This window comes from Pelophylax lessonae, assembly GCF_965119305.1.
Source record: "Pelophylax lessonae genome assembly, chromosome: 3".
Classification (NCBI taxonomy): domain Eukaryota; kingdom Metazoa; phylum Chordata; class Amphibia; order Anura; family Ranidae; genus Pelophylax; species Pelophylax lessonae.
In genome coordinates, this window is record NC_138770.1 from 193,957,175 (window position 1) to 193,983,149 (window position 25,975).

At 44.5% G+C, this 25,975-nt stretch overlaps 1 protein-coding gene across 1 annotated transcript in view; it reads right to left on the reverse strand.

Moving 5' to 3' along the window:
- ANKMY1 (ankyrin repeat and MYND domain containing 1) overlaps nt 1-25,975 on the reverse strand; it is a 100,930-nt gene that overhangs the window by 17,389 nt on the left and 57,566 nt on the right. The window contains exons 10-12 of the mRNA XM_082252200.1: nt 12,243-12,398; nt 5,451-5,558; nt 2,558-2,689 (exon numbers count right to left, since the gene is read on the reverse strand). Of these exons, the coding sequence (XP_082108326.1) occupies nt 2,558-2,689; nt 5,451-5,558; nt 12,243-12,398 (396 nt within the window). The remainder of the gene's footprint in view (nt 1-2,557; nt 2,690-5,450; nt 5,559-12,242; nt 12,399-25,975) is intronic.

A 25,975-nucleotide genomic window follows, 5' to 3' on the forward strand; every position in this document is an offset into this window, starting at 1 on the left:
TTTTCATAAAATTCGGTGCCCCTTCTTCTCCAAACGTACCTTTGCTCATTCCGGCCAAAAAGTTCAATTTTAACCTCATTGGTCCACAGAACTGGTTTCCAAAATGCATCAGGCTTGTCTATATGTTCATTTGCAAAGTTCAAACGCTGATTTTTGTGGTGAGGACATAGAAGAGGTTTTCTTCTGATGACTCTTCCATGAAGACCATATTTGTACAAGTATCTCTTTATAGTGGAATAGTGTACCACAACTCCAGTGTCTGCCAGATCTTTCTGGAGGGATCAGGCAGTCAAACGTGGGTTTTGAATTGTTTTTCTCACAATCCTGCAAGCTGTTCTGTCTGATATTTTTCTTGGTCTTCCAGATCTTGCTTTAACTTCCACTGTTCCTGATGACTGCCATTTCTTAATTACATTCCGAACAGAGGATATTGACATCTGAAAATGCTTTGCTATCTTCTTATAGCCTTCTCCAGCCTTGTGAGCGTCAACTATTTTCAGTTTCAGTTTTCTAGACAACTGCTTAGAAGATCCCATGGTGCTGATTGTTGGGGCAAGGTCAGATGAGTCTGGGCATTTAAAACCTTTGAGATTGACATCACCTGGTCTTTCCAGACGATGATTGAGAACAATCCATGACACTGGCAGGTCTCAGCCTTGCAAAGGGGGCAGTGCATGCTATAAATTCTGCAGGTTGCCCAAACTTTTACAGACGCCATTTTTTTGTTTCTGTAATTTTGAAAGTGTCAATGATGGAAATAAAATCTAACTTTTGTTGACATATTATAAGAATGTCTAATCTGTAATTTTATGCCTTTTTGAGATTTTTCCATCTTTCCTTGGCTTCTTTATGCACATTAATACAATTTTTTACCTGGGGTGCCCAAACTTTCGATCCCCACTGTATATATATATATCTTTATATATATGTATATATATATATATATATATATATATATATATATATATACTGTATATATATATATATATATATATATATATATATTCAACACATACAGAGGGGAAAATAATTATTTGATCCCCTGAAGATTTTGTAAGTTTGCCCACTTAAGAAATGAAGGGTCGATAATTTTTATCACAGGTGTATTTTAAATGATAGAGACCGAATATCAACCAAAAATCCAGAAAAAACACATGATAAAAATATTATAAATGGAGTTGCAGTTCAGTGAGTAGAATAAGTATTTGATGGAGAAACCCTTCTTGGAAAGCACAGAGATAAGACGTCTCTTGTATTTAATGACCTGGTTTGCACACATCTCATGAGGGATTTTGGTCCACTTTCTTTACAGATCTTCTCTAAATCCTTAAGGTTTCTTGGCTGCTGGTTGGCAACTTGAAGTTTCAGCTTACGCCATATATTTTCTATAGGATTAAGGTCTGGACACAGGCTGGGCCACTCCATGGCCTTAATATGCTTCTTCTTGATCCACTCCTTTGTTGCCTTGGTGGTAAGTTTTAGGTCATTGTTTAGGTCATTGTCATGCTGGAAGACCCACGCATGACACATCTTAAGTGTTCTGGCTGAGGGAAAAAGGTTCTCATCCAAGATTTTACAAAACATGTCCCCCTCCATTGGCCCCTCAATGCGGCAAAGTCTGCCTGTACCTTTAACAGAGAAACAGCCCCAAAGCATAATGTTTCCACCTCTGTTCTTGACTGTAGGGATGGTGTTCTTAGGGTCATAGTCAGCATTTTTCTTCCTTAGGCACCCGCTGATAAGTAATCCACTGACTTGTTTGCATACTTTTCTCTGCCTTATGATACTGGTGCTGTGGAATCATTTACATTCATAGGCAATTCTAATATTTTATGATAATAATAATAAAAAAGATCTAACCAATGTGGGAGTATATTATACACCTACAAGGTCAGATAATATTTGTTATCATGTCTGCAAGTATGCAATTTTTAGAAAAGAGGGAAATCATTTTCCTTTTTATCCAGTATGTCAGCATTTACCCATCATTCAATTTTTGATTAGGATCTCCTACAGATGCAATATAATTCCAGTGTTTGAGCATAAGCATATGCATAGTACCTTTAATTGTCTCACACAGAATGTATTAAATACTTTCCTGTCTCAGCACTAGTGAACTAATTACTGACTAGCTCAATTACATTAAATGACCTTGGGAATATTCTTTAATGAAAACTATAAATCAAGACATGAGCTAGACCTTAAGAAACAAGGAAACTGGACGGCTGACAAATCTGGGTAAATAATGGAACATGGAAAAAATGTAATATGTAAAAAACGACTGAATTGTGGATGGGGGTAGTGATGATGTTAACAGTCTATACCCGTACAACATTTCATGTATTTAGTGTATAATAATATGATATGTAAATGATGTTGGATTATGCTAAATGCATAAAAAATGGTGATCATGAAAAGAAAAAATTGAGGGATGACAACTGGAATTTGGCAGATGGCAAGGTAAACACCATGACTATCCTTTCTGTCTTAAGTTAGAGCAGATATCTTATAACAAAAAGTCATGAAATGACTTTGCAAAGTGAGATTTTTCTCGTACCAGAGCAATTCTTGCAGCCAGGGACCTGTGTTTTTCATATGCGGTATTCACAGCTGCACACAGAGCACTGCCTACTCCTCTGCTCAGAGGCAGGTTGGGATCTGCACCATTTGCCAATAGCTCTTTCACAGCCTAGAAAAAACAGCACACACCATATAGTAAACACACTACAGTAAGCATCTTTCTTAGACTGATAAAGTTACATCAAAGAAAGGTTAATGTGCTGCATAAAAAAGCCACAGAGCAGTGACTAATGCCAAATGTGTAAGAGGACCTCAAGTGGATGTGATATACTTAGCACAACCGGAACATGGATACAAGAAATATTTTTAATGCGATGTACTAAAGTGAACTATCAATAACATTTTATTTTTATAGGAATCAAAAGAGCACCTCTGCATGACTAATTAACTTTGTTTTGTTTTTCTTTTCTTGGAAATCTCTTTCTTGCCGTGAATAAAATGAACTTATGTGTTGGGTAAGCGAACATTGTCTCTAGTCCTAAAGTGATTGTAACATCATGTTTTTTTTATTTTTATTTTTTTATAAATAACAAACATCTTAGTGTCGGTTCACACTAGGGCGACACGACTTCGGGCGAGTTATGCCATCGCCTGTGCACCGCGACTTCCGCGCGGCTTGCAACGACTACACATAATGGAAGTCAATGCAAGTCGCTCCGACGTCGCCCCGAAGTAGTGCAGGAACCTTTTTCTAAGTCGGAGGGACTTGAGTCGCTCCTATTAGAACGGTTCCAATTGCATAGCACGGTCCGGTACTTGTCAGGCGACCAAGTCGCCTGACAAGTCAGAACAGTGTGAACCGGCACTTATACTTACCTGCTCTGTGCAGTTGATTAGCACAGAGCAGCCTGGATCCTCCTCTTCTCTTCTCGGGTCCCTCTTCGCTGCTCCTAGCCCCTCCCTCCTGTTGAGTGCCCCCACAGCAAGCAGCTTGTTATGGGAGCACCTGAGCCAAGCTGCAGCTCCATGTGTCCATTCAGACACGGAGCTGCCTTTCAGCCCTACCCCCTCTCTCTCCTGGCTAACTGACTTTGATTGACAGCCACGGAAGCCAATGGTGCTGCTGCTGTGTCTCAACCAAACAGAAAGATGGCCAATGGACTTGTGGACATAGCTGGACAGAGATGGGGCTTAGGTAAGTATTAGGGGAGCTGGTGCACACAGAAGGCTTTTTACCTTGTATGTATAGAATGCATTGAGATAAAACATCTTCTGCCTTCACAACTCCTTTAACATTTTATGAATGGAGGATTTGGCTGCTCAATGACAAGGCCCTACTTTGCAATTCGGCACTGCATGATTTTAACGGACAATTGCGCGGTCGTGTTGATGATGTCCCTTTTTCCCCACAAATAGAGCTTTCTTTTAGTGGTATTTAATCACCTGTTTGATTTTTATTTTTTGTGCTATAAACAAAAAAAGAGCAACAATTTTGAAAAAATAACAATATTTTTCACATTCTTTTACATGAAATTCCCAAAAACAAAAATTAAAAAAATCTAAATTTTTTAACATTTTAGGCCAATTTGTTTTCTGCTACATATTTTTGGTAAAAAAAAAATCGCAATTTTTTGATTATTTTGATTGGTTTGCGCAAAAGTTATTGCGTTTACTAACTGCAGGAAAAATTTATGTAATTTTTATTGGTTTTTTTTTTTTACTAGTAATGGCGTGCGACCTGCGATTTTTTGCGGTCCTGCGACATTGCAGAGGACAGATTTTTGACACTTTTGGGGGTACCAGTGACATTACTACAGTAATCAGTGCTAAAAATATGCACTGTTACTGTAAAAATGACACTGGCAGGGAAGGGGTTAACAGTATGGGTGATAAAGGGGTTAAATGTGTCCCTAGGGGCGTGATTCTAACTGTCAGGGGGCGTGGCTTGTGAAGTCATCACAGAGACATGTGATCCTATATAGCAGGATCACATAGCCTCTGTGATCACTTCAGGGAGAAGGACAGATGGCTGTGTTTACATCAGCCGTCTGTCCTTCTCTCTCAGCTGCGGGAGATCGCCAGTGGCCGGCAGCCATCGGAGCTGCCGGTCACACACACTGGCTCCCCGGCTGACGAGCGGGGGCGGGAGCACGCCGGTGCGTGCTCGCCCCCTAGAGTATCCTGAGCGAGCGACATATTACTACATCAGTTTGCCCAGGAGAGGCTGCCTGCAGGCGGTCGATAGGTGGTTAAAGTAAAATTAAAGGCAAAACTTTTTTTTATTTATGGATAGAGTGGAAAGGGATTAAAACACCTGTCTGTTTTTTTTTGCTCTCTGTGCCCCTGTCACAGATATTTACCCTTTCTATTTGTCCTGTTTACCGTTATCATTGAAAGTAAAAGAAAATCCCAAATTTGTGGAAATCTTCCAATGGGGACTTTAGTATCAAGTGACAACCAGGGATTCATTCACTTTAGAGGATCTTCATCCCACTTACTATTTTTGCTATTGAATAGTGAAGGCAAGTCTTTCCAATAGGACACAGTCATTAAGAAGCACTGAATTCAAGCAGGTGGAGCTTTTTAGGATTTTCTTTGTTTCCCCGTTGTAAAAGGCCTGTTACTTGCAGGGCTCAGAAGCTCAAGCTTACACACAAAAGCAAACGAGTCAGAGCTGTGACCTATCCCCTTCTCACCCCAATGTTGTCTACAGACAGCTCTGCGCAAAGTATCAGTTTGAGAAAGACTCTGAAATGGAAAACCTTCTGTTCTGCTCCCTCTTTCAGAAACCCATATTTATGTGTCAGTGTTATTATGCAAAAAAAGTTTAAAATACAACTGACCCACAACAATGAGTTTTCCCTTTTCAAAGACTGTGAATTCTCTTCAAGTTCTTCATACTGTTATACCTGAATATAAAGTCATCTCACCATATCATTTCCACTAGCGATGGCCAAGGACAGAGGAGAGTGCCCACTCCACAGAGTGTTGACCTTGGCATTGTGAGCCAGAAGTAAAGAAATTGTATCCTTTGCAAGCTGCATGAAAAATAAAGACATATTACAGCAGACCTATGTAATAAAAGTTATCTAACCAATAACATTTATGACTAAACTGCAACCAATCACATTCCATGCTTTATCAGCTGACAGCATTCATGAGCTCCTCTCATCAGGAGTAGTCTAGGCAGTAAAATTTGAATACACACAAGGCTGTCCCTCTAGGCATAAACCCCCACTGCACAATCCAGCACATCCGTATAGTTTAAAAGCAGTGAAGACAAACTAACCAACCCCAAACCGAGGGGCGGGTTCTGCGTCTGTCGACGGACATCAGAGAAAAAGATTTTACGGTAAGATCTTACAAAAATATTTTCTCTATTGTCCATCGACAGACACAGCCTCATCTCCATGAACTGAGTGGGATGTCCCAAAGCAGTGTAGGTATGAGGGGTGGGAAAAATAGAACCAGATAGTAACGTCAACTCCAAAAGGCTAAAAACGCAGCCAACTGGGCAACATGGAGCTCAACCAAACAACAGGAACTCACCCAGAAAAAAGACCCCGAAGAGAAGTACAAACAGACATTCTCTTATGAAACAGCAGCCTGCAAAACCTTGCGGCCAAAAGAGGCTTCCGAAGATGCCAATAAATCTACCTTGTAAAATATGGTAAAGGTGTGCACAGACGACCAAATCGCTGCCTTACAAACTTGTACAACAGAGGCCTGATGGCGAAAAGCCCAAGGGGCACTTAGTACTCTAGTAGAATGCGCCTTCACAGGTAAAGGAGGAACCTGACCCTTGATTGAATAAGCCTGAAAAACCGTCTGCCTGATCTATCTCAAAATGGTCACAGCGGACGCAGCCAAACCTTTGCAAGGAACGTCCAGAAGGACAAAGAGAGAGTCTGACTTCCTGGAGGACTCAGTAACTGTCAGATAAACCCTTATCGCCTGAACCACATCCAGAGAGTGCAAGGCAACTTCTTTGGGGTGTTTAGGCTTAGGACATAAGGAAGGCAACACAATGTCTTCATTCATGTGAAAATCCAACACCACCTTAGGAAGAAAAGACGGATTAGGTCGGAGGACCACTTTATCCCTGTGGACCACCAAATAAGGCGAACAGGACAACGCCGCCAACTCAGAGACTCTGCGGGCAGAAGTGATAGCCACTAGGAAGACAACCTTCTGCGACAAAGAAAGCAGATAAATCTCCCTAATATTCTCAAAAGGAGGCTTTTGAAGAACAGACCAAACCAGATTAAGATCCCACGGAGGCAATGGGGAATGGGATCTCCTCGGAGGAGCCAGATGACGCACCCCCTGAATGAAGGTGCAAATCAAAATATGAGTATCCAATGGACGTTGGAAGTAAATAGCCAAGGCCAACACCTGGCCCTTGATAGTACCCAATGTCAAGCGCTGCTCAACCCCTTTTTGCAAAAAGGCCAGAACCCTAGCTATTGAAAAAGAGCGAGGGTGCTGCTGCAGCGATTCACACCATGAAATATACGATTTCCACGTACGATGATAGATCTTCTTGGAGGTCAATTTCCTGGCCTTCAAAAGGGTAGGAATCACCGAATCAGAGAGACCTCTATCCCTCAACACCTTGCTTTCAACAGCCAAGCCGTTAAAGCCAGCGACTGTAAAGCAGGATGGAAGATTGGTCCTTGAGATAGAAGATCTTCCCGCAGAGGAAGACGCTATGGAAGATCCACAACCATTTTTCCCAGTTCTGCGTACCAAGACCGCCGAGGCCAGTCTGGAACCACCAGAATGACCGGAATGCCCTCTATCTCCACCCGGCGAAGAAACCTCGGCAGGAGAACGAGCGGAGGGAAGGCATATAACAGGCGCTACCGACCCCAAGGAGTCACCAGAGAATCTGTGGTGTTGGCTAGAGGATCCCAAGACCTGGCCACAAACCTCTGAACTTTCCTGTTGAGGCAAGACGCGAACAGATCCACTTTCAGAGTCCCCCACCAGGCACACAGGAGATAAAACACCTCCGGATGTAGGGACCACTCCCCCTGATCCAACACCTGGCGAATCAGGAAATCCGCTTGCCAATTCTCCACACCTGGGATGTGGACCGCGGTAAGAGCCAGATCATTGTGTTCCACCCATACCAGAATCTCGGCCACCTCCTTAGCCGCCAGGGCACTCCTGGTGCCCCCTTGATGAATGATGTAAGCCACGGCTGTGGCATTGTCCAACTGGACCCAAACCAGAGAGCCGCGTAGCTGACTCGTCCAGTGAAGCAGGCAGAGCTTGATTGCTCTCAGCTCCAGGATATTGATCGGCAAGGAAGACTCTTCTGTCATCCAAGTTCCCTGGGCACAGAGCTTTCCCAGCACTCCACCCCAGCCTGACAGGCTGGCGTCTTTGGTGACCACCATCCAAAACACCGGCAGGAAGGACTTGCCCTGGCATAGGACAGGCGATTGGAGCCACCAAGAGAGAGCCGACTTCATGAGATGGCTCAACCGAATCTTCTGGTCCAATGACCGAGGATCTCTGTTCCATTTTGACAGAATCTCTTTCTGCAGCTGTCTTGTGTGAGACTGAGCAAACGGGACCGCTTTGAAGGTCGAGACCATCAGACCCAGGGCCCTCATGCAAGCCCGCAAGGAGGACTGATCAGCCTCTATCAGCAACCTGACCGCTCCTTGCACCTTCTGAAGCTTGTCCAAGGAAAGGAAGACCCTCGCCAGAGCAGAGTCGAGGATCAGCCCAGGATAGGTGACCCGCATAGACGGAGTCAGGGCAGATTTGGAGACATTGATCATCACCAAATGGTGATGGAGACGTTGTCCAGCAGATCCAAATGGGAAAATTCTCACAACAGGAGATTGTCTAGATACCCGAGAATGGAGATACCTTGTCGACGCAACAAGGCCAGCACAGGGGCTAGGACCTTGGTAAAAACTCTCGCTGGTGTTCCTCAAATATGGGGATGTGGAGATATGCATCTTTAAGATCGATAGAAGCCATAAAATCCCTCTGATTCAAATATGCCACCACCGACCGAATGGACTCCATTCTAAACGTCTGCACCCACACAAAGCAGTTGAGAGCCTTGAGGTCAAGGATTGGACGCACTTTGCCCTCCTTTCTGGCCACAGTGAACAGGTTTGAATAGAAACCTCAAGAGCGTTCCTGTTGGGGAACCGGCACAATCTCCCCTTGAGCCAAGAGATCCCGCACAGCCTCCAACAGACCCTTCAAACACTCCAGGGACAGGTGAAGATTTGACTAAAAGAACCTGTCCCCTGGCCGGGACTGGTATTCAATCTTGTACCTGGAACAAACCAGTTTGCGAACCCAATCGTCCTGAATGAAGGAAGTCCAGGGTTCCTAATAGAAGTGCAGACATCCCCCCACCTCTGAGTCGGGTGAGGGCGCCCCTTCATGGTAAAGAGGACTTGTCTGCCGCACCAGATTGATCGGCCTTGGTCTTGCCCCAGGGCTTTTTAGCACCTCCAGAAGTTCTAAAATTCTTACCTTTTTCTTGCGCCCCGAAGGCACGAAAAAAAAGTTTGTGAGCAGAAAAGGAAGGACCCTGCTTAGGATGGGGTGTCTTACCCTTTGAAGATTGAGGAAGAAGAGTACTCTTCCCGCCAGTCATTCCCTTGATCAACTCATCCAATGAGTCCCCAAAAAACCTGTCTCCCAGAAAGGGGAGATCAGCTAAGTCCTTTTTAGATGCTTGGTCAGCCGACCAGTTCTTCAACCAAACCATGCATCTTAAAGCAATGCCCATGGCCGAGCCCCTGGGCACCAGGGGAGCCGCATCCATAGAAACATCAGAGGAACACCAGAATTTGGATCACCTGGTCCAACAGTTCCAGCTGTCCCGGAGGAACAGTCTCGGGATCCAAAGACTCCTGCAACCCCCTAATCCATTCTGTCACCATCTGTGAAACCAACACAGACACAAAAACTGGCTTAGAAATGGAACCCGCCAGCACATGAAGATGGCGGGAAAGGGATTCCACCTGCCTGTCCACTGCATCCGTAAAAACTTGGGAATCCTCCACAGGCACAAGGGTAGATTTGTTCAATCTGGAAACAGGATGGTCCACATTGGAGACCTTTTCAGCAAAAGGATACTGGTGTTTAAAGTGTTTAGGCACCACTAACACGTGCTTAATGCACAGCCATTGGTCATTCACAATATCATGAAAGGTGTCAGGACAAGGGAAAACCTTGCCAGATTTCTGAGACTTTTGGGAGCCAAAAGCCAACCGCGTCCCTGCTGGCGTGGGCTCATCAGACAATTTTAAAGTATCCCGCACTGAAATAATCAGGGCTTCCACTAAGGCGCGTTCCTGCACTGCAGCTGCAGAAGTCCTCTTCACCAACTGACTGCGAGGACAGGGACCCCTCAGATAGGGGGGCGTCTGGGGCAGCCCCATCAGCCTCTGAATCAGAGGACACCTCCATAGAAGGAGAAGGCAGCGGCCATTTTCAGCTATCAACCTTTTTAATGACTAAATTAACTTTTGTCCCCAGGCTTTCCATGGCAGCTGAAATCGAAGCCAGCGACTGCGATTCGGACTGTCCGGGAGTCGCACAGAGTGGGTCTGAGGGTGATTTTCCAGTTTGGGACTCCATAGTGCAAATTGCAAAAAACGGAGTACTGTCCCTTTAAGAGCACCGATCGCAGTATCTACCACTGCTCACAGCGGTCTGTAGGAACCCCTTTAAACCAAACTGTTAGCAGAAAGTATAAGGATATGCCCGCAGAGACCCCCAATACATTACCACCTCAGACACACTTCCTCCTGAATCTGCCACAGCATAGAGAAAAGCAGGCCTCTGCACAACAGCAGGAAATGACCACACAGGAAGTGATGTCGCCTGATAGGGAAACACTACCGAGTATAGCATCAGGGCTACACAAAGATGGACGCCCATAGAAAACAATAAGAAGCTGCAGGGAAAATTGCTGCACTGTACAAGTCTATGAGGAAAAAATCTCATTGTCCAGATCTAAGATGGCAGTGCCCACAGCGCACCATGTGGCTAGGGACCGACACATGAAGGCCTCAGGAACCACAACAGAGACCAGCAAGCCCATGGTACCATGTCACCCCCCCCCCATAGTGCCAGAGCACACCAGACACACAGCCCCCTGCAGGGACAGGGAGAGGAAAGGACATACAGACCGGGTACTGAGCAGATCAGGGGATCTCTTGGGAGGCGCAAGTCCAATTTTCCCCAGGGGAGGGCCCACATCCCCCCAAAGCCAGCAGGGGCAAGGGGGGGCACATTTGCTCACCATACCATGGACCGGGTGGGCTCCGCTCTGGGAAGACTGCCTCCCACCCGAAGTGGGGGTGCTGCCAGCCGATGGGTATGCTGCCACTCATGGTGTTCTAGGTTAATGCATCCCGGTGAGGCATCCACTCGCAGGCTCGTCCCCCTCCGGACTAGGGGGCACCGTCGTGGCTAGGCCTCGGTCAGAACTATAACCTAGGTCCTACTCCTTCTCTAGGCAGAAACTAAACTGATGTGCTGGATTGTGCAGTGGGGGTTTATGCCTAGAGGGACAGCCCCCTGGGCGTGTGTATTCAAATTTTACTGCCTATACTGCTCCTGATGGGAGGAGCATAAACCCACTCAGCTCATGGAGATGAGGCTGCGTCTGTCGACGGATGATAGAGAACTTTTTTTTTTAAGTTTTAGATAGAGTGGCGAGGGATTAGAATAAGGAGATTTACCCTCTCTATTTGTCCTGTTTACCATTATCATTAAAAATGAAAGTAAAAGAAACTCCCAAATTTTGTGTTGTCCCCAGAAAACTTTCCAATGAGGACACTAGTTATGGTGACCTAGGGGTCCATAAGGAATCCGCTTATTTGCAGGTATTTCTTATCATTTCCTGTTTGAAGGGAAATGTCCCCAATGGGACACAGATGGCATAAAAAAAAAATCTGACAGGGGTTAAATCGTTCCATTGCTCTATCAAAAAAAAAAAAAAAAAAGTTTGCCTTTAGTTATACTTTAAGTATAAGTACAAAGCTATTACTGAAGAATTTCATGCATTTCAGCATATCACAAAAAACACAAACAGTGCACTATTATATAAACTTCACCTTTCCAGCTGATGTTTGTCACAGCTTTACTCATTTAGTAAATAAAGGCTGATTTACTGCTATAATAAAGGCTAGATTTTGTTGTTTTGCTTTTTCCTTTGTTTCTGTTTACATCCCCTGTAGCAGTTCCACATTTATTGTGACTTTTGTAGATCCACCAATACTAAGCATGCATAATTGTTCTAACCTAGGATCACTGATTTGTAGAAAGCAGGATTTGACCCTTTTTGGGCACCGTTACAATAAGCATATATTTTCCATGGGTCCCTGATCTATCAGGCCCATTGACCAGGTAAATCGATCAGCCTATTAACTAAACTGGGAAAGGGGTCCCATCATAATATGGGCTAAATTACATCCTTATATGGTTAGTTAAACCAAAGGATGCTGCAATTCTTAGTATATAAACCACACTGTCACTCCAATTCAGTGTGCTGGCTATCTCTCTGATTGTTAGATAATAGGGGTCTGGATGACCAGCTTGAAGCAATACGTAGAGGGTGCTCTCCACCATTAATAACGGACTTCCCTTGTCTGACTGCAATATTTAACATCATAATGTTAATTAGAGAACCCTTTTCACCTATTGTACTGCATTTACTAGTTCATATTTACCTTGTAGTTGTCTTCTCTCTCACACGCTACATGCAAGGGTGTGCGGCCACCATCTTCTGGAACATGGGGGCTTTTCTCATAATAGTTGTACAGAGGCAGACCTGAGTCAAGGCAGCCTTTCATATGAAATCCAAGAACTGCTCCGGGGCTCTCCCCCTGTGGATACACATTCAGTTTATGTCAATGAGGAACTCCTAGAAATTCTAGGTTTGTTTGAAGGAACATTCAAAAGAGTTAAAACCAAATACATATGCAGAATTTTATTTAGTCAGGGATAGATCTCCTGCCACTATGTTTAACAAGAAATAAACAAGTCACACCTATGCTGTCCTCTCCCTACATCCATTCAAGTTGTACAGAATTAAATGTGCAAGAAATTGTATGGTGAATTAGAATCTATACTATTTTAGTAGTTCTTGATTCTATTTTAACAATGTGACCCAGTTAGCATTGCTTCAAAGACTTAGCATAGTTTGCAGTGATGTCTAACCAAAGCTCTATATGCAATGATGTTTAACAAAAGCTCTGTACACAGACATGTCTAACCAAAGCTCTGTATGCAATGATGTCTAAGCAAAGCTGTGTATGCAATGATGTCTAACCAAAGCTCTGTATGCAATGATGTCTAACCAAAGCTCTGTATGCAATGAGGTCTAACCAAAGCTCTGTATGCAATGATGTCTAACCAAAGCTCTGTATGCAATGAGGTCTAACCAAAGCTCTGTATGCAATGAGGTCTAACCAAAGCTCTGTATGCAATGAGGTCTAACCAAAGCTCTGTATGCAATGATGTCTAACCAAAGCTCTGTACACAGACATGTCTAACCAAAGCTCTGTATGCAATGATGTCTAACCAAAGCTCTGTACACAGACATGTCTAACCAAAGCTCTGTATGCAATGATGTCTAACCAAAGCTCTGTATGCAATGATGTCTAACCAAAGCTCTGTATGCAATGATGTCTAGCCAAAGCTCTGTACACAGACATGTCTAACCAAAGGTCTGTAAACAATATCATCTAACCAAAGCCGCGTATGCAGTGAAATCTAATCAAAATTCTGTATGTACTGATGACTATGCAAAGCTCTATAAATAGCAATGTCTAACAAAAAACTCTGTTTGCAGTGATGTCTAATCAAAGCTTTGTATGCAGTGATGTCTAATCAAAGCTTTGTATGCAGTTATGTCTAATCAAAGCTTTGTATGCAGTGATGTCTAACAAAGCTCTGAAAGCAGTTTCAGTATTTCACAAAAGTGAGTACACCCCTCACATTTTTGTAAATATTTTATTATATCTTTTCATGTGACAACACTGAAGAAAAGACACTTTGCTACACTGTAAAGTAGTGAGTGTACAGCTTGTATAACAGTGTAAATTTGCTGTCCCCTCAAAATAACTCAACATATAGCCATTAATGTCTAAACCGCAGGCAACAAAAGTGAGTACACCCCTAAATTAAAATGTCCAAATCGGGCCAAATTAGCCATTTTCCCTTCCTAGCGTCATGTGACTCGTTAGTGTTACAAGGTCTCACGTGTGAATGGGGAGCAGGTATGTTAAATTTGGTGTTGTCGCTCTCTTATGGCAAAGAACTCTCTGAGGATCTGAAAAAAAGAATTGTTGCTCAACATAAAGATGGCCTAGGCCAGTGATGGCGAACCTCGGCACCCCAGATGTTTTAGAACTACATTTCCCATGATGCTCAACTACACTGCATGAGTGCATGAGCATCATGGGAAATGTAGTTCCAAAACATCTGGGGTGCCAAGGTTCGCCATCACTGGCCTAGGCTATAAGAAGATTGCCAAGACCCTGAAAATGAGCTGCAGCATGGTGGCCAAGACCATACAGTGGTTTACCAGGACAGGTTCCATTTAGAACAGGCCTCGTCATGGTCGACCAAAGAAGTTTAGTGCACATGCTCAGCGTCCTATCCAGAGGTTGTCTTTGGAAAAAAGACGTATGAGTGCTGCCAGCATTGCTGCAAAGGGTGAAGGGGTGGGAGGTCTGTCTGTCAGTGCTCAGACCATACGCCACACACTGCATCATATTGGTTTGCATGCCTGTCGTCCCAGAAGGAAGCCTCTTCTAAAGATGATGCACAAGAAAGCATGCAGTTTGCTGAAGACAAGCAGAATAAGGACATGGATTACTGGAACCATGTCCTGTGGTCTGATGAGACCAATATTAACTTATTTGTTTCAGATGGTGTCAAGCGTATGTGGTGGCAACCAAGTGAGGAGTGCAAAGACAAGTGTGTCCTGCCTACAGTCAAGAATGGTGGTGGGAGTGTCACAGTCTGTGGCTGCATGAGTGCTGCTGGCACTGGGGAAGTACAGTTCATTGAGGGAACCATGAATGCCAACATGTACTGTGACATACTGAAGTAGAGCATGATCCCCTTCCTTCGAAGACTGAGCCGCAGGGCAGCATTCCAACATGGTAACGACCCCAAACACACCTCCAAGATAACCACTGCCTTGCTAAAGAGGCTGAGGGTAAAGTTGATTGACTGGCCAAGCATGTCTCTAGACCTAAACCCTATTGAGCATCTGTGGGGCATCTTCAAACGGAAAGTGAAGGTCTCTAACATCCACCAGCTCCGCGATGTCGTCATGGAGGAGTAGAAGAGGACTCCAGTGGCAACCTGTGAAGCTCTGGTGAACTCCATGCCCAAGAGGGTTAAGGCAGTGCTGGAAAATAATGGTGGTCACACAAAATATTGACACTTGGGGCCCAATTTGGACATTTTCACTTAGGGGTGGACTCACTTTTGTTGCCAGCGGTTTAGACATTAATGACTGTGTGTTGAGTTATTTTGAGGGGACAGCAAATTTACACTGTTATACAAGCTGTACACTCACTACTTTACATTGTAGCAAAGTGTCATTTCTTCAGTGTTGTCACATGAAAAGGTAGAATAAAATACTTACAAAAATGTGAGGGGTGTACTCACTTTTGTTAGATACTGTATATATATATATATATATATATATATATATATATATATATATATATATATATTGTGACAGGAAGTCAGGTAAATCTGTGGATGTAGATCAAAAACGAAGGGATTTCCAGTCACTTCTTACCAACCAGCCAGCAACCAGCCAAATTAACCTGTCTAACAGTATGCGTTAAAAACAGGGGTTTAGTTGCACACATTTGCAAATACATGCGTAAGCTGCAGGCCGCGCCAAGGCACCCTGATATCTGCAGTCCCTAACTCTACCTTTAAAGAGTCTCCACAATGGGAGCACATGCATTCTGATGAGATAGATGGAGGACAGGTGACTGGAGGGAGCCCACCCCTCCTTAAAGACGCAGGGTCACACTGAACACCCAGCACATAGCACAATGGCAGCGAAGGTGTCAGTGCGTTACCTGACCAATATAAACGTTATACGATATTGCAAAAAGTGGTCACCTCCTCCACCTATAACTGGTCTAGATAGTAAGGAGCATTGGAAGGGCAAACGCAGATCAAAAACGAAGGGATTTCCAGTCACTTCTTACCAACCAGCCAGCAACCAGCCAAATTAACCTGTCTAACAGTATGCGTTAAAAACAGGGGTTCAGTTGCACACATTTGCAAATACATGCGTAAGCTGCAGGCCGCGCCAAGGCACCCTGATATCTGCAGTCCCTAACTCTACCTTTAAAGAGTCTCCACAATGGGAGCACATGCATTCTGATGAGATAGATGGAGGACAGGTGACTTGAGGGAGCCCACCCCTCCTTAAAGGCGCAGGGTCACACTGAACACCCAGCACATAGCACAATGGCAGCGAAGGTGTCAGTGCGTTGCCTGACCAATATAAACGTTATACGATATTGCAAAAAGTAGTCACCTCCTCCACCTATAACTGGTCTAGATAGTAAGGAGCACTGGAAGGGCAAACGCAGATCAAAAACGAAGGGATTTCCAGTCACTTCTTACCAACCAGCCAGCAACCAGCCAAATTAACCTGTCTAACAGTATGCGTTAAAAACAGGGGTTTAGTTGCACACATTTGCAAATACATGCGTAAGCTGCAGGCCGCGCCAAGGCACCCTGATATCTGCAGTCCCTAACTCTACCTTTAAAGAGTCTCCACAATGGGAGCACATGCATTCTGATGAGATAAATGGAGGACAGGTGACTGGAGGGAGCCCACCCCTCCTTAAAGGCGCAGGGTCACACTGAACACCCAGCACATAGCACAATGGCAGCGAAGGTGTCAGTGCGTTGCCTGACCAATATAAACGTTATACGATATTGCAAAAAGTGGTCACCTCCTCCACCTATAACTGGTCTAGATAGTAAGGAGCACTGGAAGGGCAAACGCAGATCAAAAACGAAGGGATTTCCAGTCACTTCTTACCAACCAGCCAGCAACCAGCCAAATTAACCTGTCTAACAGTATGCGTTAAAAACAGGGGTTTAGTTGCACACATTTGCAAATACATGCGTAAGCTGCAGGCCGCGCCAAGGCACCCTGATATCTGCAGTCCCTAACTCTACCTTTAAAGAGTCTCCACAATGGGAGCACATGCATTCTGATGAGATAGATGGAGGACAGGTGACTGGAGGGAGCCCACCCCTCCTTAAAGGCGCAGGGTCACACTGAACACCCAGCACATAGCACAATGGCAGCGAAGGTGTCAGTGCGTTGCCTGACCAATATAAACGTTATACGATATTGCAAAAAGTGGTCACCTCCTCCACCTATAACCAATGTTCCCCCTAAAGTGCGCGCATGTGAAATTTATGGTCCCGCGCAAGCAGCTATGTAGACCGCGCACCTATTTAGACAGCACAGAAGTGGCGGCTGGGGAGCAGAGCGTGCGCCCCGAGAGCACGCCCATTGTGTGACAATAGCGAATGAAAATTCGCTATTGTCACACGGATCCTTCTCCTGGCCAATCAGGGAGCGGGTCCTCCCGCTTCCTGATTGGCCGAAAGGCCAACTTCATGCCATTGGCCGAAGAGGAGGCGCCGGGACTCGGGAGGACGGAGACGCGGGAAGCCGGGGACTGAAAAGTGACCGGACCGTCCTTGAGGTAAGTGCACTGGGGGGGGGGTGCTCGCGGGGGCCAAGTCACTCACGGCTGGTGGTCAAACACCAGAAGAACCAACTCGGCCAGGAGGCATCGCTGGAAGTGCTGGGGAGAGCGGAGGATCGCTGCCATCATACCCAGGGAAATCAGAGCTCTCGCTTAGAACGTCCTACTCACTCCATGCAGGTCAGGCAATGCCACGCCCCCCTCATCTTTTTACAGTACTGTAATGTAGCCCAATTAATATTATTTTAAACAAAAACAGTTCCACAATAGACGAGGTAGCCTACCCCTATTAAGGGGCCAGATGGCATTTCATGCTGTGACTTGTAGTTCCACAATAGCTGAGGTTCCCTTCCCCTAGTATAGGGCTAGCTGGCAAGTCATGCTGTGACATGTATTCCACAATAGCTGAGGAAGCCTCCCCCTAGTATAGGACCAGCTGGCAGGTAATGCTGTGATTTTTAGTTCCACAACAGCCTAGGTAGCCTGCCCCTGGTAAAGGGCCAGCTGGCAGGTTAAGCTGTGACTTGTAGTTCTACAATAAATGAGGCTGCCTACCCTAAGTATGGGGCCAGCTGGTAAGTCATGCTGTGACTTGTACTTCCATAATGGCTGACGTAGCCTACCCCTGTATAGGACCAGCTGGTAGGTTATGCTGTGACCTGTAGTTCCACAATGGCTGAGGTAGCCCATCCCTGCTATAGGACCAGCTGGCATGCTGTGACTTGTAGTTCCATGGCAGTGGGCTAGTCCAGCAATGAGTGTCACCTATTGAACATTTATTATTACTATTACCTTTAGACTGAGCAATTTCATCAAAAATCGTATATTGTCACAAAAAGTGCATGTTGCCATTAACTATGGGCTATATAGTTTGATAGAATATTAGTAAATCGTATTAACTGTTCAACCAATTTTACAGTATACTGTAAAATTGGTTGAACAGTTAATACGATTTACTAATATTCTATCAAACTATATAGCCCATAGTTAATGGCAACATGCACTTTTTGTGACAATATACGATTTTTGATGAAATTGCTCAGTCTAAAGGTTTGCGCTCAGAAATTTTTTTATTTGCTCAGCACAGTAAAAAATTAGAGGGAACATTGCCTATAACTGGTCTAGATGCGGCTCAAGAATGTTGAAAACTTTAAAACTAGCACAATTTAGTTGCCTATGGATCACGGTCCACCTTGGTGGATAGGACAGACGGTTATGCAGAACAAACTTGAGAAGGAGCGAAATGATGCTAAAAATGCAGTTGAGGAATGTGTATACGAGATGAGAGACAAACTTTTTGTGAGAAATCTGTCAATGAAGATGACAGAAACAGTTTCATCCTAAAGCTTGAAGATACTAGGAGGCTTATCAGTGGGAGTCAAAAGAAGTGCCTGACACATGCGTGCCTGGAAAACTGTGTCCCAACCCTAGGGTTGAAACAAGAGGGGGGGGGGGTATGTGACAGGAAGTCAGGTAAATCTGTGGATGTAGTCACAGACAGGAGATACATGTCACGGAACCATGAACCAGACGTACAACAACAGATAAGTGAAAATAAGAAGGCTTTATTGAAAATCAAGCTGTAAAGCAAAAGTCCAAACGGATGGCGAAACCGAGGCAGAGTCCTTGCGAAGCCAGAGGTCAGGAACCAGGAGGGTAGTCAGACGAAGCCGGGATCAGGAACCAGCAGGGTAGTCAGACGAAGCCAGGATCAGGAACCAGCAGGGTAGTCAGACGAAGCCAGGATCAGGGACCAGAAGCAGCAGCAGTCTTAGAAGCATGTGAACACAGGAGGACCAAGCAAGGAACTGAAGCCACAGACCTCCTATATATATGAGCTAGGCATCCAGCTCCTCCCAGTGGGAAGGAGGAGCCGCAGGGTGGGAGGCTACAAGAAACCCAGAAACCAAGATGGCCGCCAGCACATGTCAAACGAAGGAGAACAGCAAGAAGGTAAGACCATGACAATACATTTCCACCTGGTTTAGAAAATTCACCAATTACTATAGGGTGTCGGCTGAAAAGGTAGCCAGGACGGCTTAAGGAAGTTGAAAGGCCTTCAGCTGTTCGGAATGAGGAAGTTAAGGCCTCTATAATTTGTCCAAAGGAAGTCTAAGGATTGCTGCCTCCTGACGCTGTGTAAGCTGGGGAGAGGAGGACAGTCAGATGTGTGCCTCCCGACGCCGTGTGGGCATGGGAGAAGGGATGCCCCCTGAAAGCTGTGTGAGCATGGGGAAGACCTCCTGAAGCGATGTGCGCTGAGGAGGGTAACAAGTGTGAAGACTACTCAAAGTGAGGTCTTGGATCGTTTCTATGTGAAAAGAAACCAATGAACTATTCCGTTGTGAAGGGGAAATTAATTAAGACTGAAGACTACTCAAGGTGAGGTCTGGACTATTTCTATGTGAAAAGAAATAAAGGAATGTTTGCTATGTGAAGAGACAAGCAAAGGGACATGTTCAATGTGAAGAGGAAAAGGGACATGTTCAATGGACATTTGTTGTGTGAAGAAAAAACATGGACTATGGAGTGTCTGCTGTAGGATCAGCAAAGTTTGCCCAACAGTAGGTTGGAGACAGACTTCATTAGATAGGTTCCTGTGTGTGAGAAGGTAGCCGCCCACAGTGGCAAGTATTTATTTTGTGTTTTATTTTATTTTGGATGTTTTTGCTGCATGCATTTGTTTGAAGAAAATTGCATGAATAAACCAAACTATTGTTTGCAACCACTTCTTGGCTATCTCCCTGTGTAAACGCACCCCCCCAAGGGGTCATCCATACCCGCCACCGAGCTAATCTCCCACATATGGTGGAGGTATGCATTGGGCAAAAGCAGAGATCTCTGCAAAGAAGTGCATATGTTCTATGAACTTTGTCTGGTGCATGAGATTGCACAATCTATGTGTGCAGGAGAGGAGATCCTGAAAGAGAAAAAAAAACTACTAGTTTTAAAGAGACAGTGGTCTCAAAATTTTTTGCTGGACTGTGAAAAATTTATTGTGGAGTTATTGAAGATGGGGCGATCAAAACGCCTGAAAGATGCAAAGAGAGCTGAAATGAGAGACCGAATTCTAACGATGGAGGGGATGTTACCGCCTGAACGAGCCCCATCCATACCTGAATGGAGTCTGCTAAAGAGAAAGGTTGTTGTCCCTAGCAACACTGGGGCAAATGTGGATTTTCAGCGGAGCTTTGCAGCTCAACAAAAGGCTCACCAAGAGAGCATGGCAGGCTGGAAACAGAGACGCCAGCAGCAAATGGAGGTCATCGGTTTGGAGGAAACCGAGTATGTGTGCAGGGCTGAACTGGATGCCTTGCAACGGAAAATGGAAGAAAAGGAACAAGCCCTGGAGTTGCTTAGGATGGAGCATAGAAACGTGCAGGCTCAGGTGTTCCAGTGGGAAGAATCCACTGCTCTTCTTTTTTCCGAGTTGCACAAACGTAGAGAGACTATAATGGAGAAAGATACCATCCTTATGGAGAAGGAAATTCAAGTTAAGACTTTGCAGGAGCAAAGTATGGGTGATATGTTGGAGTTGCGTAATCAGCTGGAAAAAAGTCTTCAGTCTTTAGAAGCTACAAAAAGAGACCTGCAGGATGCGCAGGAACAGAATGTCGCTCTGAAAACGACATTGTCTCTCAGCTACAAGGAGAAAAATGGGAGAGAGGTTAAATTACTGAGTACTGTGTATGAGCTCACAACTTTGAGAAATGTGGTAGATGAATTACGTGCAGACTGTGAAAGTTGGAAAGATGAAGCCCAACGTTTCCAGCAGCTGTTAAAGAAGAAAGAAGCCTGTGTGGCAGAACTACATTCTCATTCCCAGAAACTAGCCAATGAGGTGATGGCTCTTATGCAGGGAAAAGGAGATTCTGAACACAAGAGGGAAAAAGTAGAGGCACAGCTGCAGGAATCGCAAGTGAAAGTGTCAGAAGGTGACCAATTGTGTGTTAAGCTGTCAGAGAAGGCAAACCGACTGCAGGTTGAGTTGGACAATGTCACAAATCAGCTTTCTCAAGCAGACAGCAAAACTAGAGAAATTGCCAAAGATTTCTCTATCTTGGAATCGCAGCTGCAAGACACGCAGGAACTCTTACAGGAAGAGAGGTGTCAAAGGTTGAGTTTTAGCACAAAACTCAAACAAATGGAAGATGAGAAAAATGGCGTCCTGGAACAATTAAAAGAGGAGGAGGAAGCAAAGAAAAACCTATCAGAGCAAGTCGCAACATTGCAAGCTCAGATAGCGGATATGAAAAAACGCATGGAAGAAAGCGTTGGTTCATTAGAAAATGTTGAAAATGTGAAAAAGAAGTTGGATCAGATGCTTGGTGAGGAGAAGACTGTGTCTGCAAAATATGCAGAAGAACGCGACCGTGCAGAAGCGGAGGCGCGTGATAAAGAGACCAAAGCCCTGTTCTTGGCTCGCTCCTTAGAGGAAGCTCTAGAGTGTAAGGTTGAACTAGAAAGAGTCAACAAACAGCTGTGTACAGAAATGGAAGATTTGGTCAGCTCCAAGGATGATGTTGGGAAAAGCGTTCAGGAGCTAGAAGAGTCCAAGCGAGCCTTAGAACAGCAAGTAGAAGAGATGAAGATTCCGTTGCAGGAACTTGAACAGGATCTGTCCCAAAGAGGGGATAGTGTGCCTGATGCAGTTTATAAAAGGATCAGTGTTTGGGGTCTGTCCTAAGTGAGCATCAGAAATTTGATGGCATGTTGTTTGAATCACCCCTCTGGAATAAACATTTCCATCAAAAACGCCACCTAGTGGAGAAAACTAAGGCTGTTGGTGAAAACGTGAAGCAAATGAATAAGTGCCTTTCAGGGAATATTTCCAAAATGGAACTGGTGAAAGACAGGTGGCAGAAGTTTGATCGTGATCTTGAGATACATTCCATGTGGAGTTCAGATAAAAAAAAAGGAGCTACAAGGGAAAAGTAATGCAATAGCAGAAAGTGCAGGGAAGAAACCTGTAATAGACTGTGTTGCAGTTCCATGCTTCTTCACTGATGCAGAGAGGAGGTCTGTAATGGATACCACCCAGATCGCTGGGTTCAACTGTCTACGGCTAAATAATGAAGCTACTGCCTTTGACCCATATGTTGATGGAAGGAAAGTTGATGATGTCGCTGGAAAAATGAACAGGGGGTCACTTTGAAGAAATGTGTGACAGCCTGTTTTCGCAAATGGAAGGCCTTCTGCACAGCATCTTAGAGCAAGCCAAGCTCAAGAAGGCATTTCTTGGAACAAAGCCAAGTGAAGCAGAGGTTCTCAAAGTTTTGTGGAAATCATTTATTGATTGCAGAGAGAGGCGGCTCAAGAATGTTGAAAACTTTAAGACTAGCACAATTTAGTTGCCTATGGATCACGGTCCTCCTTGGTGGATAGGACAGATCCACAGGTTATGCAGAACAAACTTGAGAAGGAGCGAAATGATGCTAAAAATGCAGTTGAGGAATGTGTATACGAGATGAGAGACAAACTGTGTGGCATTTGTGAGAAATCTGTCAATGAAGATGACAGAAACAGTTTCATCCTAAAGCTTGAAGATACTAGGAGGCTTATCAGTGGGAGTCAAAAGAAGTGCCTGACACATGCGTGCCTGGAAAACTGTGTCCCAACCCTAGGGTTGAAACAAGAGGGGGGGGGGTATGTGACAGGAAGTCAGGTAAATCTGTGGATGTAGTCACAGACAGGAGATACATTTCCACCTGGTTTAGAAAATTCACCAATTACTATAGGGTGTCGGCTGAAAAGGTAGCCAGGACGGCTTAAGGAAGTTGAAAGGCCTTCAGCTGTTCGGAATGAGGAAGTTAAGGCCTCTATAATTTGTCCAAAGGAAGTCTAAGGATTGCTGCCTCCTGACGCTGTGTGAGCTGGGGAGAGGAGGACAGTCAGATGTGTGCCTCCCGATGCCGTGTGGGCATGGGAGAAGGGATGCCCCCTGAAAGCTGTGCAAGCATGGGGAAGACCTCCTGAAGCGATGTGCGCTGAGGAGGGTAACAAGTGTGAAGACTACTCAAGGTGAGGTCTTGGATCGTTTCTATGTGAAAAGAAACCAATGGACATTTCCTGTGTGAAGGGGAAATTAATTAAGACTGAAGACTACTCAAGGTGAGGTCTGGACTATTTCTATGTGAAAAGAAATAAAGGAATGTTTGCTATGTGAAGAGACAAGCAAAGGGACATGTTCAATGTGAAGAGGAAAAGGGACATGTTCAATGGACATTTGTTGTGTGAAGAAATAACATGGACTATGGAGTGTCTGCTGTAGGATCAGAAAAGTTTGCCCAACAGTAGGTTGGAGACAGACTTCATTAGATAGGTTCCTGTGTGTGAGAAGGTAGCCGCCCACAGTGGCAAGGATTTATTTTGTGTTTTATTTTATTTTGGATGTTTTTGCTGCATGCACTTGTTTAAAGAAAATTGCATGAATAAACCAAACTATTGTTTGCAACCACTTCTCGGCTATCTCCCTGTGTAAACGCACCCCCCCCAAGGGGTCATCCATACCCGCCACCGAGCTAATCTCCCACAATATATATATATTTATATTTATATAAATATAAATAGGGACTCCATAGTGTATTGTCATTTAAAATAAATGTATTGATAATAACGGAATACTCACATTAAAAACAGTGTAAACAATCCAGACATCCGCGAGCGCCGTGCTCGTCTATGCGTCACTAACGGTATGCCTCTGCCCAAAGGGCAGAGCAGGGGCAGAGGCATACCGGATTTGGGAACCATAAAAAGTTAGAAACCCTGAAAACCTGGTTCTACTGACACAGAGGTAAATGACCCCTTGAGTCAAAAACTGTTGGTCAGCAGAAACAAGATCCACCCTCTGTGATGGAGAAGGAAGTAGCATGAAGTAGTGAGGAGGTAGAGTGCAAAACTTCAGTTTGTAGCCCCTGGAAACAACACTCTGGACCCAAGCATTTGGAAGGTTCTGGGACCAGAAGGCCAAAAGGTCAACAAATATTCCCCCAATTTGAGAAATAGGGGCACCCCATCACTATGTAGAGGCTTTGGTTGCAGACTTGGCTGGTTTTGAAGGCCATATCTTTTAGTGATAGTACACTGGAAGATTCAAAAAGATAAAAGGAACCCTTAACCTCAACAGTAGAAGTCCTACCGGTAGAAGCATGAAGCTTTTTCTTCTGAGGGAGGATATAACTCTTTTCCCTGTTATTTCCTTGATATACAGTACAATACTTATCCAAAGAGGGACCAAACAGCCATTCACATTCAAAGGGTAACTGTTCAAGGAACTTCTTTTAAGGGAGCTTAAGTTGATCAGTTTTTAGCCAGAGGATCCTGTGCATGTGTACAGAGGAAAATTTTTATCCTAGAAATTTATTGAGGTGTACTGTATATGCAGGTCATTTACATAGTAGTGTAAGGCTATATTCACACCTGTGCATTTTAGATGCAGTGTGTGAAAAGAAAAAAAAGTCCTGCTTTCTTTTTCCTTCTTCTCGTAGGCGTCCTCTATTTCTTGCTCCCAGCAAACCATTTCACCTCGTATTTGGGATTGCTTATTAATATGTGATTTATTATGTGGTTTTTATAATGCAAAGTATATCTTTGGCTGTAACTGTGGATATGACATGTACCTTGTACTTCACCTATATCCCTTTGGAAAACGTTTAAACACAACACAATGTGAACTAGCCCTAAGGAGCTGGCATTCCAAATCATATGCTTACTTCAGAAGGCAGTGGTCTGGCAGACTGCCCTATACAGCAGAATGCATGGCATGGCCCGCCAGGAGGACCTGTAAACTTTTATCTACCAAATCTTTGAACATTGGATTATCCTCCTCTGGTATCACATCTGGCTTAAGGACAAAGTCAAAGGCTGTGGTCACAGGGGAGGTAGCAGGGGCACAGACTTGATCCCTGTAGCCTAAGACCTCAACAAACCCAGAAATTCTGCCCATGACAGTGTGGTTGAAAATGCCCATCTTGACAGCAAGGATGTGACTGGCATAGCCGTCAGGCTCGAAGAATGACCAAAGGAAGACAGAGAGTTAGAATTAGGCAACATCAAAAGAGATAGGATCAGGTCCCTAAACCAACGTCTTACAACCTCTAATAAAGCTAAAGGCTAAGCCATAGGCATTGAGCCTATCTGACCCCTTACTTGTAAACGTATTATCTGACATGTGCATGAATTAAATGTTCCTGATGGGGTATTTACAACCTATGTAATAGTGGTGCAGGGGATGATGCCCCAGTGTAAGCACCTGTAGACTTCTGTAATGCAGGATCAATGAAAGTAAACTGCTATTAATACTGCCACAAGAATGAGAACCAATAAATCTTGTTTGGCCACCATCCTCAATCCAAAGATTAAGAGGCAGGGCATGCGCACACAGTAACCTCCCTTCAAACAAGGCAGCACATGCTACAAACATGATTCAAGTCACCACCAAACAGTGCCACAGAGCAGAAGTGCAACAGTACTAACACTAGGTACTCTCCTGCAGGACATTTAAAATGGATGCCAAAGCCATCCTGGAATGACTGACAATGCAATTATAAGAGTAGACAGCCCCCTCGGCACACCCCCTACCTATCTCTGAGCACTGTCCCTTCGTTCCTCCCCCTACCCACTGCCCAATACTGCCCCTTTTGAAGACTACAGAACCAAGAATTATTTTGTGGTGTTAAGTAATTTTT